Source organism: Xenopus laevis, chromosome 3S (assembly GCF_017654675.1).
Source record: "Xenopus laevis strain J_2021 chromosome 3S, Xenopus_laevis_v10.1, whole genome shotgun sequence".
Classification (NCBI taxonomy): domain Eukaryota; kingdom Metazoa; phylum Chordata; class Amphibia; order Anura; family Pipidae; genus Xenopus; species Xenopus laevis.
The window spans coordinates 84,005,617-84,019,686 of NC_054376.1; the positions used below are offsets into that span (position 1 = coordinate 84,005,617).

The window sequence follows — 14,070 nt, forward strand, 5'->3', positions numbered from 1 at the left end:
GCCCTGTTTTATGTAAAGAATGGGGATCAAGCAAAGCCTGTGGATGTGTATCATGGCTCGAACAAAACAGTCAGACAGATTGTGTACAAATGGAGGAAAATCAAGACCGTTGGTACCCAGAAGTGGTCGACCATCAAAGATAACTCTATATATATATATATATATATATGTGTCTTTGAGGTACATATATGTAATTTATGATTATTTATATGCCATAACAGTAGCTTTCAAATGGACACTCCCACGTGTTTTTAGGATATTTTATTTTTTATATGAATTAAGCACTTTATTGTTATCTCATACCAACCAGATGATGTTGATGTAAACTGTTTATTATGAAAGCACTAGCACTTTTGCACATGGAGCATTGTTTGTTTTATATGCTAATTACTGAAGGGTCACTTCCTGTCTGTACTTGGGAGGGGAGGGTATTTATTCAGTGAATTGTTTGGCACATGTTTCACCTTGAGAAAGGTCCCAATGGGGACCGAAACGTAACGTCGGTTACATATGCAATAACACTTTTTTACTCACAGAAACCCTGGTGTTGCTGGTCTCTTCTTTATTTTATATATATATATATATATATATATATATATATATATATATATATATATATATATACATATATATAGTAATTATTCATAGAGTGGAACAATACCCAGACCAGCAACACCAGGATTCACAGGACATACTGTACAGGCTGTATGTACTCACTTAATACACTTTCTTTTTGCAAATTCCTGGTGCTGTCTGCCTTTTTTTTTTTAAAAAAAAAGAAAGAAAATGACCATACAGATTCTCCATAATTCATATTTAACCCCCGAAAGACGTTATAAAATGGCAAATCTCCCCTCGAATGGTTGTACTCGATGTCAAGCCCCCAAAGCAGATCTCTTGCACATGTTCTGGTTTTGTCCTAAAATTACAGACTTTTGGCTGGATGTCTCCTCTTACTGGTTGCAGAAAACTAACAAATTGATTCAACCTACTATAGAATGGGCAATGTTTAGCTCGGTGAAGCAATATACAAATTTAACTAGAGAAGAGAATCACCTAGCGACCCGATTGGCAGCAGCGTCTAGAAAGGCAATCTTACACCAATGGCTCTCTACGGACAGCCCATCCTTTCTACTTACCAAACAAAAGCTACATTACATCTTTCACATGGACTGGCTGAAGGCCACAACCAAAAAAGAACAACAGGTGGACAAATTCTTCTCTGTTTGGGGCGCTTACATCAATAGCCTCCCACATCCACTTAAATATCTAACCACATATACTTTTCAAAACACTACATGGTATGACTTAGAAACTCTTAGGGATAATCCACTATTACGGGAAACTTCTCACTATGTTCAGACTACACTTTATGGGAACGCAACAGCTCCGAATTCGCCCCCCAGGACTCAGCGAACTAACAGGCTTTTGCCTTCATATTTACGGTAATCGACCTTGACCTAAGGAAATATTTTGGGTTTTTTTAATATACCTTACTATATCAGAGCTCATACTCCCTGTTTATTTGTTTATTCTTCAGTTTGTCATTCTATTTCATTACTGACTTTATGATACACGTACATGTAACTGTATGTTATTCCCCTTACTGTCGTGGACCTCTGGTAGGTCCAAATGTTTTCATGGATGTACGTGACCTACTTTCAATAGAAACAAATTAAAAAAAAAAAAAAGAATAAATATATGAAATTATATTTTAAAAAAATTTTACCTTAAAATAGCCATGCACATTATTTTTTTGTCCCAACCATAAAGCTGTCCCTGGTGGTACATCCATAAATGGTTTTTCCACAATTCTCTCATAGATCCTGTTGGCCACAGTAGAAATATTAGTTACTTTATTAATTATGTAAATATACATTTTTTTATCCAGTCAAAAAAATAATTTAGTGTCCTTACTTGTTACAGTCAATGTGCAAAACCAGATGTGATGCACTGATTGCTATAGAAAATCTATGCCATTTATCATCTGCCAAAATGTAAGGGAAAACTTCCGTTTGGGACTGGTGGCTTCCTGAGCGGTAATGTAATCTGACTTCGTTTCTATGCCCACTGCTTTCCAGTTCCAAATATCTGCAAAAAACATAATACAGCAAAAATTAACTTGGCATCTCAGGGAAGTCTTGTGTAAAGCAGCTCAGCTTATGCAGACAAATGCAACTAAAGGAAGGAAAAGAATTTGCACCAGTAGTTTTGTATTATTTGTTAAATACACGAAAAAGATGAGAAAAGAGAGATGAAGAAAAACAAAGACAGACAGACCAAACACAGTTACGATTGGCCCAGACACATAAGAAGGACTAGTATTTTGCGTAGTACTTAAATATCTATAATGTACAAACTGCTTGCCATATTCTTAAATATTCTGTTTCTATCACAACATATCCTGTTTGTATTGCATTCAACAGCTAAATACAATTATAACAGTATGGGTTGCTGACATAATGGGTCAGATTAAATTCCATGAAAATTATATTTTTTATGGATTATCATGTGAAAGCTTCTGGCTGAGATTCAACTTGAATCAACTTGAATTCAGTTACAGTTTTTCCCATAGACTTCAACACACTTTTCATGTGATAAACAGTGAGATGTTTTCCTTATTGAATTGCATCTGACTCTATGAGAAAATCTGGAACAATTAATTATTACAATTATGATACAAGTAAATCATGGGACACATTTGTCAATTTTGTTTTTTTTTGATTCATCTCATCTGAAAAATTTGAAAAATATTTTTTGTGCTTGTTTTGTATTTGCTATTCGGTAATTATGATTTGTAGCTTGAATTTCCTGTAGATTTTAGTGTTAATGTAATAGAAAGATGCATTCAAGTGAAACATTAGCCAAAAAACAATGGCATTCGCCAAAAAACAAGCAAAAAAAAATGCTAACTGATTAGAGGGGAAATCTGATTTTCTTAAATCTAGTAAACATTTCTCATCATTTCTCATCATTTCTCATCTCGTTAATTGATCTTTTATGATCATATTTCTCAACCTCCTGAATTTCTCAGTAACTTCTAAAACTGTAAATGGTCTGCAACTCTGCACACTGCTGATATGACAATTTGCCTAAATTCTGTAATCAAAGGCTTAAGTTACTTTTTTTAAATGTACTGTACATGATCACCTAGGCACCCAATCTAATATATTTATCAGATTCTCTGCCCTTATAATGCATTACTTGCTACATTTTCAATCATTTTACTTTTTGATAAAACACATCCATGAACAGCAGGTTTTCCTTCTTGGGTTTCAGTAGCACATTGACCTTTTTACCCTATGTTTTAGCTTTGCACCAACCCTTTGCACTCTAAAGGGAAAATGCTATTAAAAATCGCAAGCGGCGCTTTTGCAAATGTTTAGCGCTGCTCGCAATGTACATCATTTGCTGGTGAATATTACATTGTGCATTATTGCTCTGCATTAACATCTGCTCTGGAGTTTTATTAAGTATTTTGTTGCAAAAAAAATAAGCGATTGCAAAATTGTATTACATACACTGTGTATGTTCGCAAAAGCAATTTGTTCGCAAACATTGCAAGGAAGTTGTTGAGATCTGTAATCATTCAAAAAGGATTCAGTGATAATACATCCAATAATCTATCTAGCCATCCTGATGAGTTCCTGTATGATATTTACTGCCAAGACCGGATTTGGTCTAGGGCAGCAGAATTTCAGGGTTGGCACTGAAGACACCAGGAGATGTGGGAATTCTACTGCACCCCAGTCTCCAGTGTTAATGCTCTGGACCTAGTAACTGATTAGAGTCAGCTCAAATTAACCCTCAATTTTAAGTAGCCAGGTGCACGTACCGTCAGTGGTCCATCATCCACCAGGAACAGCCAAACAAAAATACTTCGTACAGCACCTTGTAGTTCAAAAATGCCTTTATTCACAATTCCATGGCAAAACCTGGTCAGCAATGTTTCAGGCCTATGTGTGGCCTTTTATCAAGCTGGATAAGAGGGTGAGAGGTCCGTGGACAAGCAGCTAGCTTGTCACAGTTGCCAGACGAGTAGAAAAATTAAGCCCATATATTTAATTAATCTCATAGAGTACACTTACAGTATATCCAACCCTAACCAGAATGTTTGAGATACCTATCAAAAGTGAAAACACGCAAATTATAAAAATGTATATAGTGAGTGAGAGATATTAACAGTATGGAGTGCTAAGGGTATATGTGTTGATGAATTATTTTTTCCCCTGGGAGGCCAGCCAGGCCAAGTCATTAGAGTCCTCATATTATTAATTATTAAACCTTGCACCCCACCCAACAGCTCATTCCTATGTCTCTATGTACTTATATCCCTGGTTAGAAATGTATCAGAGCAAGAAGAAATTCACTGGGACACAGGAATTTAATTTCCTAACCAGTGTAGGATAAGATGAGTTTTTAGTGGGGTCTTTAAAATTTATAGCAATTAATGTAGCAGTGAACTTTAGAAATCTTAGGCAAGAAGTAGGAAAAACATACATAAAACTGTTTTACAGGAAATTAAAGGCTTGTATATATGAATAAATAATAGTGAAAATATTGGCAGTATTCTATGCCAAATTTTGTGTTTAATAAATGCTCAAGCTACCAGAAGTTAGATCTTTAGACAGTGGAATAATGTAGAGGCAATGGAGTCTGGTAGATACATTTCATTTACACTGCAATATGAAATATGAAATTAAAGTTGGTTGTATCAAAAAAAAAAGTCTTCAGAATATCATAAGTGAAGTGGAAGGAAGAGAACAGGCTAAACAAAGCCCAAGGTCACAGTCAGAAAAATAATTGGAGTGGGTTGCAAGAGATTCTTTTGTGATATTAGCAGTTTTTGTAGGCTTGGGTAATTTTTATGAAATGGGATTATTTAAAAACATTCACTGTGTGCAATGATGGGAATGTTGTGTTCTGGGACTAAAAGAAAGGTTGGATGTTGTCAGTGACGTTGGCTATTTTCTCCAGTTCCAAATGCCAATACTATTTCTGGGAAGTTTTTGCGACTTTTAATTGCTCTTTCTATTCAGGTCCTCTCCTATTCATATTCCAGTCTCTTATTCAAATCAATGCATGGTTGCTAGGGTAATTTGGACCCTTGCAATCAGATTGCTAAAACTGCAAACTGGAGAGCTGCTGAATAAAAAGCTGAATTACTCAAAAACCACAAATAATAAAACCGATTGCAAATTAAGTACTAAGTGAAAATTGCTTTTGAAGAAGTAGCTTCTGTCCACGAATTGAGTCAAGTGTTAGTTTGTTGTGCGCTCCATTCATGCTTTTTAACATTTTCTAAATAAAGCGATGGTTTTAACACTGCTAGTGCTATGTGACTGAGGATTTTCTTCCCGATAACCTTGTCAATCTCCATTTATTTTTTCCTAGACCAGAAAAGTTCAGCAGCTTTTAAAAAAAAAAAAAAATACACGCTCAAAGAAAAATCAAGGTTTGTCAAGGTTATCAGGCCAAAATGCAGTGTGGTGAGTTCATTAACTAGCACAGTGTTTGTTTCAAGATTGCGCAACCCTGAAAGCTCAAGCAATATGAAATAGGCCCCTAACATGTCTCACACATGTCTTCGAAAATAAACTACTTTTTTATTGGCAGATCTTGATCTAATCTAAATATCAGTAGCTTTTGGGTTCAGGGGCATGTTATTTGCAAGGGCATAAGAAGCACAAATGCCAAAAAATATCTCTGTGTATACATTTCACTTGTCACTTTTTTGTTATAAAAGAAGACAAATAGTTAAACTAAAGCCAAGATTCCAGTCAACCATCACATGACTAATGTGTGTAATAACATCTGGATTGCTGCAAGTTAAATCATCAGTGCAGTGGAGCACCATGAGCTGCCATAACATGTGTGGGTCCATTTTATGGTTCATATTAATGGGGAAGGGAGGGTAGGTAAATTAACACCTGAAGTGTAAGATGTGCAATAATTATGACTGATTCGGGGAGATTTAGTCGCCCCGCAACAAATTGCCTCTTCTTCAGGCGACTAGTTTCCCTGACCAGCCTTCCCATCCTCTAGAATCTAATTGGCTGGTGGGATGACACTCGGAGCGCTTTGGTTTCCGAAGTCGTCCCAAGTTGCCTCACGAGGAAACTTTGGGCGACTTCAGAAAACAAAGCACTCGAGTGCCATCCCGCTGACGATTTTAATTCTAGCCGGCGGGAAGGCAGTTCAGGGAGACTAGTCGCCCGAAGAAGAGCCGAATTGTCCCGGGCAACTAAATCTCCCCGAATCTCCACATGTATCTCTGCCCTAATATGGAAAGGGCTGTTTTCCAAAGAAACGTATCACATATCACAACATTAATCTGAGTAATTAGTTCCTCTGTGTTAGAGATGGATAATCCTATTTCAGAACGCCATGTTTCCTGAGTATAAATGTAGTCTTTGGTTTAATTTGGATGTATACGTTTGTGTTCAAAATAAGAGGATTAAAATAAAATAGTATTCAAATAAAACTAGAATATTAACAGTTATTTTGTTACAAATTATTTGAGGTAATCAATTGAAAATAATAAATCAATGCAATAATATTAACCAGTAGAGGCTATGCACAGCCAGATATATGAGAACACAGTATAAGAGGAACACAATGAAACCTCTGGTATAGCATTTATGTCTCCAGCACAGTCATCATTAAACATTATACAGATATGGAACCTGTTATCCAGAATGCTCGGGGCCTGGGTTTTTCCAGATAATGGATCTTTACATAATTTTGATCTTCATAACTTCAGTCAACTAGTTCATGTAATAATTAAATAAACCCAATAGGTCGGTTTTGCTTCCAATAAGGATTAATTATATCTCAGTTGGAATCAAGTACAAGGTACAGGTATAGGATCCCTTATCCGGAATCCCGATATCCAGAAAGCTCCGAATTACGGAATGGCTGTCTCCCATAGACTCCATGTTATCCAAATAATCCAAATTTTTAAAAATGATTTCCTTTTTCTGTGTAATAATAAAACAGTAGCTTGTACTTGATTCCAACTAAGATATAATGAATCCTTATTGGAAGCAAAACCAGCCTATTGGGTGTATTTCATGTTTAAATGAATTTCTAGTACACTTAAGGCATGAAGACCCAAATTACAGAAAGATCCATTATCCAGAAAACCCCAGGTCCCAAACATTCTGGATAACAGGTCCCATACCTGTACTGTTTTATTATTACAAAGAAAAGGGAATTTTTTTTTTTAAATTGGATTATAAAAGGTATGAGTGAATATAAATGAGGAACAAATACAATAAGGAAGCCTCGAAATCTTAATTCAATAAGAATGTTCAAATGATTGCAAACAGAAAAAAAAAACAAAATACTCTAAAAGCTCAGTGTAAATAAGAATTTTAATATTTGGAAAGGACATGACTTCACCAGCTTTTAGATGGCGATGTTATGTTTTAGAGATTTTCCTGCTTTTTGCATTTAATAAATATTTAATTGTTTGAGGTTTGGAGCAATTCTTCTATTACACAATTTTTAGCATTAACATTTTTGATTCAAGAAAATGAAAAAAATACAAATGTTAATCAAATAGCCCTTGAGACTGCTACTCCAAATAGCGGTAAAAATATTGCTCTATCGTTTTCTTTGGTTCTTTAGGGTTCAGGGACTTGTCTGTCTTTTCTGTTTCTTAACATCAGAAGTGAATATCACTATAGGAAAAAGAGAAATAACTGGCTTTTTGCCACGCAAAGGAAAACAGCACAATACTGTACTTCAGCTCAATCAAATGCGTGAATAAGTAGATTTTCTAATAAAAAGCATCAGCTGAGGTCACATGTGCCATGACAGTTAGGTACTGACCTTGTAAATCAACATAGTATTCATGCAGTTGTACCATATTAATGTGAAGAAGTAGGTGCTACACTGCATGACACAAAATAAACATATAGCTCTCAACATTCTGACTCACAGAGTTCATCAAAAATGCATTGTGCCAAGCAACGTGTGGAGCTTTATGCAACCTAGATGTGAGCATCACGTTTACAGTTTGAGCCTACGTTGTACATGTCCCCCTGCATTTTCACAAACAGCAAATACTGAAAGCTTAATGAGGCTTAGCACCTGCCATATATCTCTGTGTTATTATGGTTTCATACAAGAATTACACTGTGCTTCTGGGTATTGTAATAAATACCCAGACCAGTATTGTAATAAATAAAATAAAGTTTTATTTTAAAAAACTGGCAGAACTGTGTGTACAGTTCTGCCAGTAGGAAAAGATACATTTTTTAAAATAATACTTTATTTTATTTATTACAATACTGATATTTTTTCTATAAGCAGTATTTAGTAGTTCAATCAACAGTCTAAAACCCCTACTCTGGGAAGTGTATAATTTAGAGAACATTTCAGTAAACCATTGTTCTAACCATTTTTATAATGAGGCTGGAGTGTTTTTTAGTCTCATCTTGGACCTAATCCCCACTGGACTCATTACAACTGCACCCACTCTTGTGGTTGTACAAAAATAAGCATAGGTACTTTCGATATAGTTGGGTTCAGCAACTTTGAGTCCATCTTGCCTTCTGATCAGAACTTATGCAGACATCATTTTAATGCTGAGCACCAGAAACATTGTATCCCCCTACTAGGAATATTTTCTGATTCGTCAAACACACACCTGCATGTCATTTCTATTTTCTCTTTTTACAGCTTTTCTAAAACATATGACAAAATATGATTTGTTCCAACATGTTTCCCAATAGCAGTGCTTAAAGTGGTTCCATAGTTTATGTTAACAGCCGCTATGCAACACCACACTAGCAACATCACAAAATGAGTTTTTTAGCATTCAAATATAATGTACAGTGTACTGTTACAATGCACTGGTAAAAATGGTGCATTTGTTTCAGAAGCTCTGCTGCAGTTTCCATAAATAAGATTCTTGGCAGCTATGGAGGCAGCCATTTGAACTGAAGCTTGGATACAAGGCATACCTTTACACAGCAGATAAAACAAACTCTGAGTTCTTGCACAGGAATGAAAACTTTCCCATATAAAATAGGACAGTACTGGTATATTAACTCTTCAGCTGAAAAAATCCTATGTATAGTGTCAACAGTAACAGCAGTTTTTTTCGAGATATATTATATTATGTATGCATTGATGTACAGTACTATATATTATTAATTATGTAGAGTTCAGTTACTTATAAATTAAGCTACCCAAAGGTTCTGTCTAGCACAAGTTGATAAGGTGACTATATATGGCTTTTTTGCCTTGTAGGTATTGTCCCTACTTTCACAACACATTTAGTTACAGTAACATCCAGCACATGAGCCACAGCTAAACACAACTAGTAGCATGTACCTTAATGGCCTATAGTTAAAATACATTTCCATTTATAGCATTCATTACTTAATATGCAGAGCATAATTTAATCTATGTAGAGAACGTATATGGTTGATTAAATGAAGACATTAGGATGGTCATCTGTTAAAATTTGTCTAATGTCCTCAGTACTTAATTGGTTTTAACAAATTTGTATATTGATTTTATTTGTTTTATTACAACTAATTTTTAAAATGAGTATTATCATAAGGTATAGATAAAATCAATTCATGAACTTACCTGTGATCTGAGTGGTGGATAGAAAGAATAACGCCCGAATTTAACATGGCCTGCTTTAAAGTCACCAAAATTGTGAATTCATGTTTATTTCTCAGCTTCTGGAAAATTCTTTCTGCATTTTCTGTTGAGGCTTTTATGCTTCTAGATGTATCTAAAATAAAAATTGTAATTATATTTAGTATATCAGTATATTATTCAGAACACCCTGACCCCACATCACTCCAGACTAATACTATAAGATCTAGCTCCGAAAATAGTAGGGCCTATGTTACAAGTGACATTTCCTCTAGTGGTAATCTTCTGCAATATATGTGTATTGCAATTTAAAGCAGAAAAACTATTTCATACAGTCAAGAATGCAGCCAGGGTATGTTCAGAACCAAAGAAAAACATATATCCAGCATGGGGAACATCCAGTTCTCTTCAGGGACATTTGGCCTATAGGGCTTTTATGAGCCATTTATCTGTAATAAATGGTCAACCTTATGACAATTAATGGTGCAGAGGTGGACTTACTTACAGCAAGACAGTCTTCTAAATTAGTACTTTTAAAATGGAGAGTCCAGCCACCCTTGTCATGTGAACTTTAAATCTGGTGAGGCAAGACTTGGTAAAGCAGCTCCTACTCCACACCATGCATGGTATTAGCTGCTTCTGAATGCAAACTTTAATTTAACAGCAAATCCTGGAGAAGTTCAGCTGCAGAGAAACACTTACAACTTTTACTTGAAGTTTTGCCCTAGTGGTTTTTACATCTTTTAAATCTCAGATTTTCATATATTTTTAAAAATATAGGAAAACCACAAATGTTTCAAGATTTGTTTAAAAAAAAAAAAAATTAAATTTGATTGTTAGTAAATGGACCCCTAAGTGAAAAAATTTGACAATTTGAAGTTGGCCAAAATTACCTCTTTAAACATGTATTTCTGTATGGCAGTTGCCCGTGCAGGTGCTTATGAAGAATCCTCTTTAATTGAATTGGGAAACGGAACTGCGAGAAGCCATAGTCCTAAGGATGTAGTGCCATGATACCTCCTGTTCGGCTGTGCAGCCTAGTCATATAATTGTACTGTATAAGATTATTGCTAGTGATGGGCGAATAAATTCGCCAGACACTAATTAGCTGTGAATTTCCATGCTTCGCCGCAATCGGATTCATTCGCAAAACTGTGGCGACAATTCGCGCATAAAAATGTCGAGCATAAAAATTATTTTACCGCCATTGACTTCAATGCGTTTCACAAAATTTTCACAGTTTCGCAAATTTCACAGTAAATCCGTGAATTTTTTTGGTGAAACGCCACAGATTCGCCCATCACTAATTATTGCATAAAAGGGAGGAGTTTGGGTATTAAAATAACACAGTGCCTTTCATTGACAAATCAATGTCTCCACACTAGTAGAGAAGAATGAGGAAACATTGCAATAGAGAAATCAGTTCTTCCATCAAAAAAGAAAACAGAATTTAGTGTGACTTTTAACATGTACAACAAAATAATAACCAAAATATCAGTTTCTGTCATAAATATAAAAGTAGCCTTTTAAAATATTCTTATATTCAAACATATTTGTAACAGCCTCTTGGCGAACCCCCTGGTGCCAAGGTTGTACATTATTACCGACTTACAGGTCCTGAGTCCCCTTTGCAAGGTGCAAGGGTACTGGGAATTCTTCTCCGGCAGTGCCTCCACCTAATGGGATCTGGGAATCCACCTGCGGTGGCCCATTAGGAATAACATGCAACACACACTTTGCTTTTATAAAAAACAACAACTTTATATAAAGAAAGTGAAAATTAAAGGGTAAGTAAAAACAGCATTTACATCATACAAATATAACCCACTCCCCTGGGAACCTGTGGCAGTCCATTTCCTGGCCCGCCATGCCAGGCAAAGTCCCGCACTACTCCCTTTGGCAGAATCAGAAAGTCTCGGTCCCTTTTCCCCAAATGAGCACACTTGGTCCCAGGCAGCGCTAACAGCCCAAAATACCTTTCCCTCCAGTAAGGGATCCCTCGTGGCAGGCATCTACAAACAGCCTATGTCATAAATGGAAACCATCCTGGATCCTCTCTTTTTCTACCCTCCCCGGGGCACACCTTACCCTGGGGATTCACACAGATGGGTAGGCTCCTCCTGAGCTGGAGCAGGCATCCACAGCGATGAATCCATTTCATGAAGCACATGAAGCTTGCTTGATCCTCCAGACATAGCTCCCAGCACTGTCTATAGCACGAGCACACTGTTGCTGAATCTGTAGATGAACTGTAGCTCCCAGCACTGCATATAGCGCAAGCATTTCCACATTCAGTTAGGAAAATCCGGAGCTTCAGACCCTCCTGATTGAGATCCCAGGCATGGGGTCGCCTACCCCAGCCTCAGAGGCCTCCTGCCTCTACATAGTGGCAGTTGAAATCACTATCTCCTTAGTGAAGGACAATCAGCAGAAATACTCCAGCAGTAATGGCTGTGAGCACATGGCAATCTTTTGGGATCGGCCATGCTGCACCAACACAAGGGCTCTGCCCCTTAGGAAACCCTGTAGTTAGTCCCAAACATGGTTTCTGCACCATGAGGCTCCGACCAGAGGGGAATTAACCCTCCGGGTCCCTACATATTTGTAACATTTTTAAGCATTATGTTAAAAAAATATTTAAGCAGTTTATTTATCTAAATGGTCAAAAGCTATAAAAGAAAAGCTATAGAACTGGTGAAGTCTGATATTAAAGAGGATACAAACGACTAAGAATATAAGACTACACAAAGTGTATAGAAACAAGGATGTGATAAGCTTTCAGTTCTCTGTGGAAAACAAATAAGGAACAAAGGATTATTACTTTCCATTAAAAAGAAACTCTTGAACAAAGTATCCTGCATTGATGATGAAAGCTCAGCGGAATTACTGAATGAAAAATATATTCCTTCAATGAACATGTGACTCAGAGATCAATAAGTGAATAAGATAAAGTTTCACATAGAACTTTAATTACTTTCTGTCCTGGCTTCTTCTAAATTCTACACTTAATCCTCAGCATCTGTTTTAAAACATACAAATTCCTCAACTCGAATATCTGTCTTTTATGAGCAAGTTAAGTTGTAAACGGAATAACTTGGGGCATTGGAATAATTTAAAGATGGGTAGACAAAGCAAGATATTATCACTAAACAGAACAATGAATCCTTATTAATGAAGACATATATCTAGATTATCTGATCTTCTGTTGGAAAGATCACACAGCAGACTGCTCATTTATGCAAAGACTTCAGTCAGGAACATTATCCTTTGCCACTGTTATTCTTTCGTTATTGTTAGATTTAATATAGACAAACAGATAATATCTTTTAGCCAAACTGTTTCTAATTGTCAAACCTGCCTAGCTGACAATCATTCATGGTTTAAGGATCTTTCTAAACTCACAGGAAATTTTCTTTTCTGCGTACTTTTTAAGTTCAGGTCAGAGCAAATACAAAATTATGTGCTCACGTTAATGTGTTATACAGGGTCTTTAATCATGAAATGGTGACTGAAGCATGAAATACAGTTGCACTGTAGAGCCCCTCAAAAACACAATACTGTGGTCTCTATCTACTCAAAATAGTGTAGCACCCTGTATTACCATTATGTATAGGTGAATTGTCTAATTTAAATGCAATGCCTTTTGTTGTTGTTTTTTCTTTTAAAGTTTTTCTATTAACACTATAATTAGATTATTAGTTTAGATAATTAGTTTTGAAGTTAGCAAACAAGGTTTTCAGTTGGTGTATCAGTGTGTAGGAGAAACAACAGTTTATCTTAAAGCAGATTAATTGTGAAGTGCTGGTTCTTTCTGAAAACACAGGATCAGGCACAATGGTATGAGATGGCAGCCTACACACCAGTATTATACTTATTGGATTAAGAATAACATTTTAAATGGTAGAATAAATTACTTGCAATGTACACAGTGTATTTTAGTGATAAAACTATGCCAAATAAAACCAGGCCAGAATCATATAGCAACAACCTACGTAGCACTTTTGCCCTGCATTGCATAAAGCAAATACATAACTAATGCTGCAATATGGGTCAGAATACATTCTAAACATAGTTCACATTAAACTACAGTGTAAGATATGCATTTCTAGTCAGTGTCTGCTGGGATTCAAGCCAGGGACCTTTGGGTTTCTGGTTATGTTCCTTAACCATGTAAGATATGCATTTCTAGTCAGTGTCAGGCTCTGTTGGGATTATAGCCAGGGACCTTTGGGTTTCTGGTTCTGTGCCTTAACCATTGGGCCAGATGAGCAGGCAGGGTCGCTCACTATCTTTTAATCGGCCTTTGCATCCCTAGCAAAGAAGAGTAAACAGATCCGCACACACACAATTTTCTGCAGTTGGGGAACTTCCCCTTCTATTATGCCATTAAGAAAATCAAAGTTTCTATATAAAGCCAGCCTCCCTCACCCTCCTTGCCTAATCATTGAC

The 14,070-nt window shown here is 36.2% G+C and overlaps 1 protein-coding gene across 1 annotated transcript in view; it reads right to left on the reverse strand.

Annotated features, from left to right (window-relative positions):
• nell2.S (neural EGFL like 2 S homeolog) overlaps positions 1–14,070 on the reverse strand; it is a 132,198-nt gene that overhangs the window by 92,794 nt on the left and 25,334 nt on the right. Inside the window, exons 3-5 of the mRNA XM_018255905.2 lie at positions 9,607–9,757; positions 1,918–2,091; positions 1,730–1,826 (exon numbers count right to left, since the gene is read on the reverse strand). Of these exons, the coding sequence (XP_018111394.1) occupies positions 1,730–1,826; positions 1,918–2,091; positions 9,607–9,757 (422 nt within the window). The remainder of the gene's footprint in view (positions 1–1,729; positions 1,827–1,917; positions 2,092–9,606; positions 9,758–14,070) is intronic.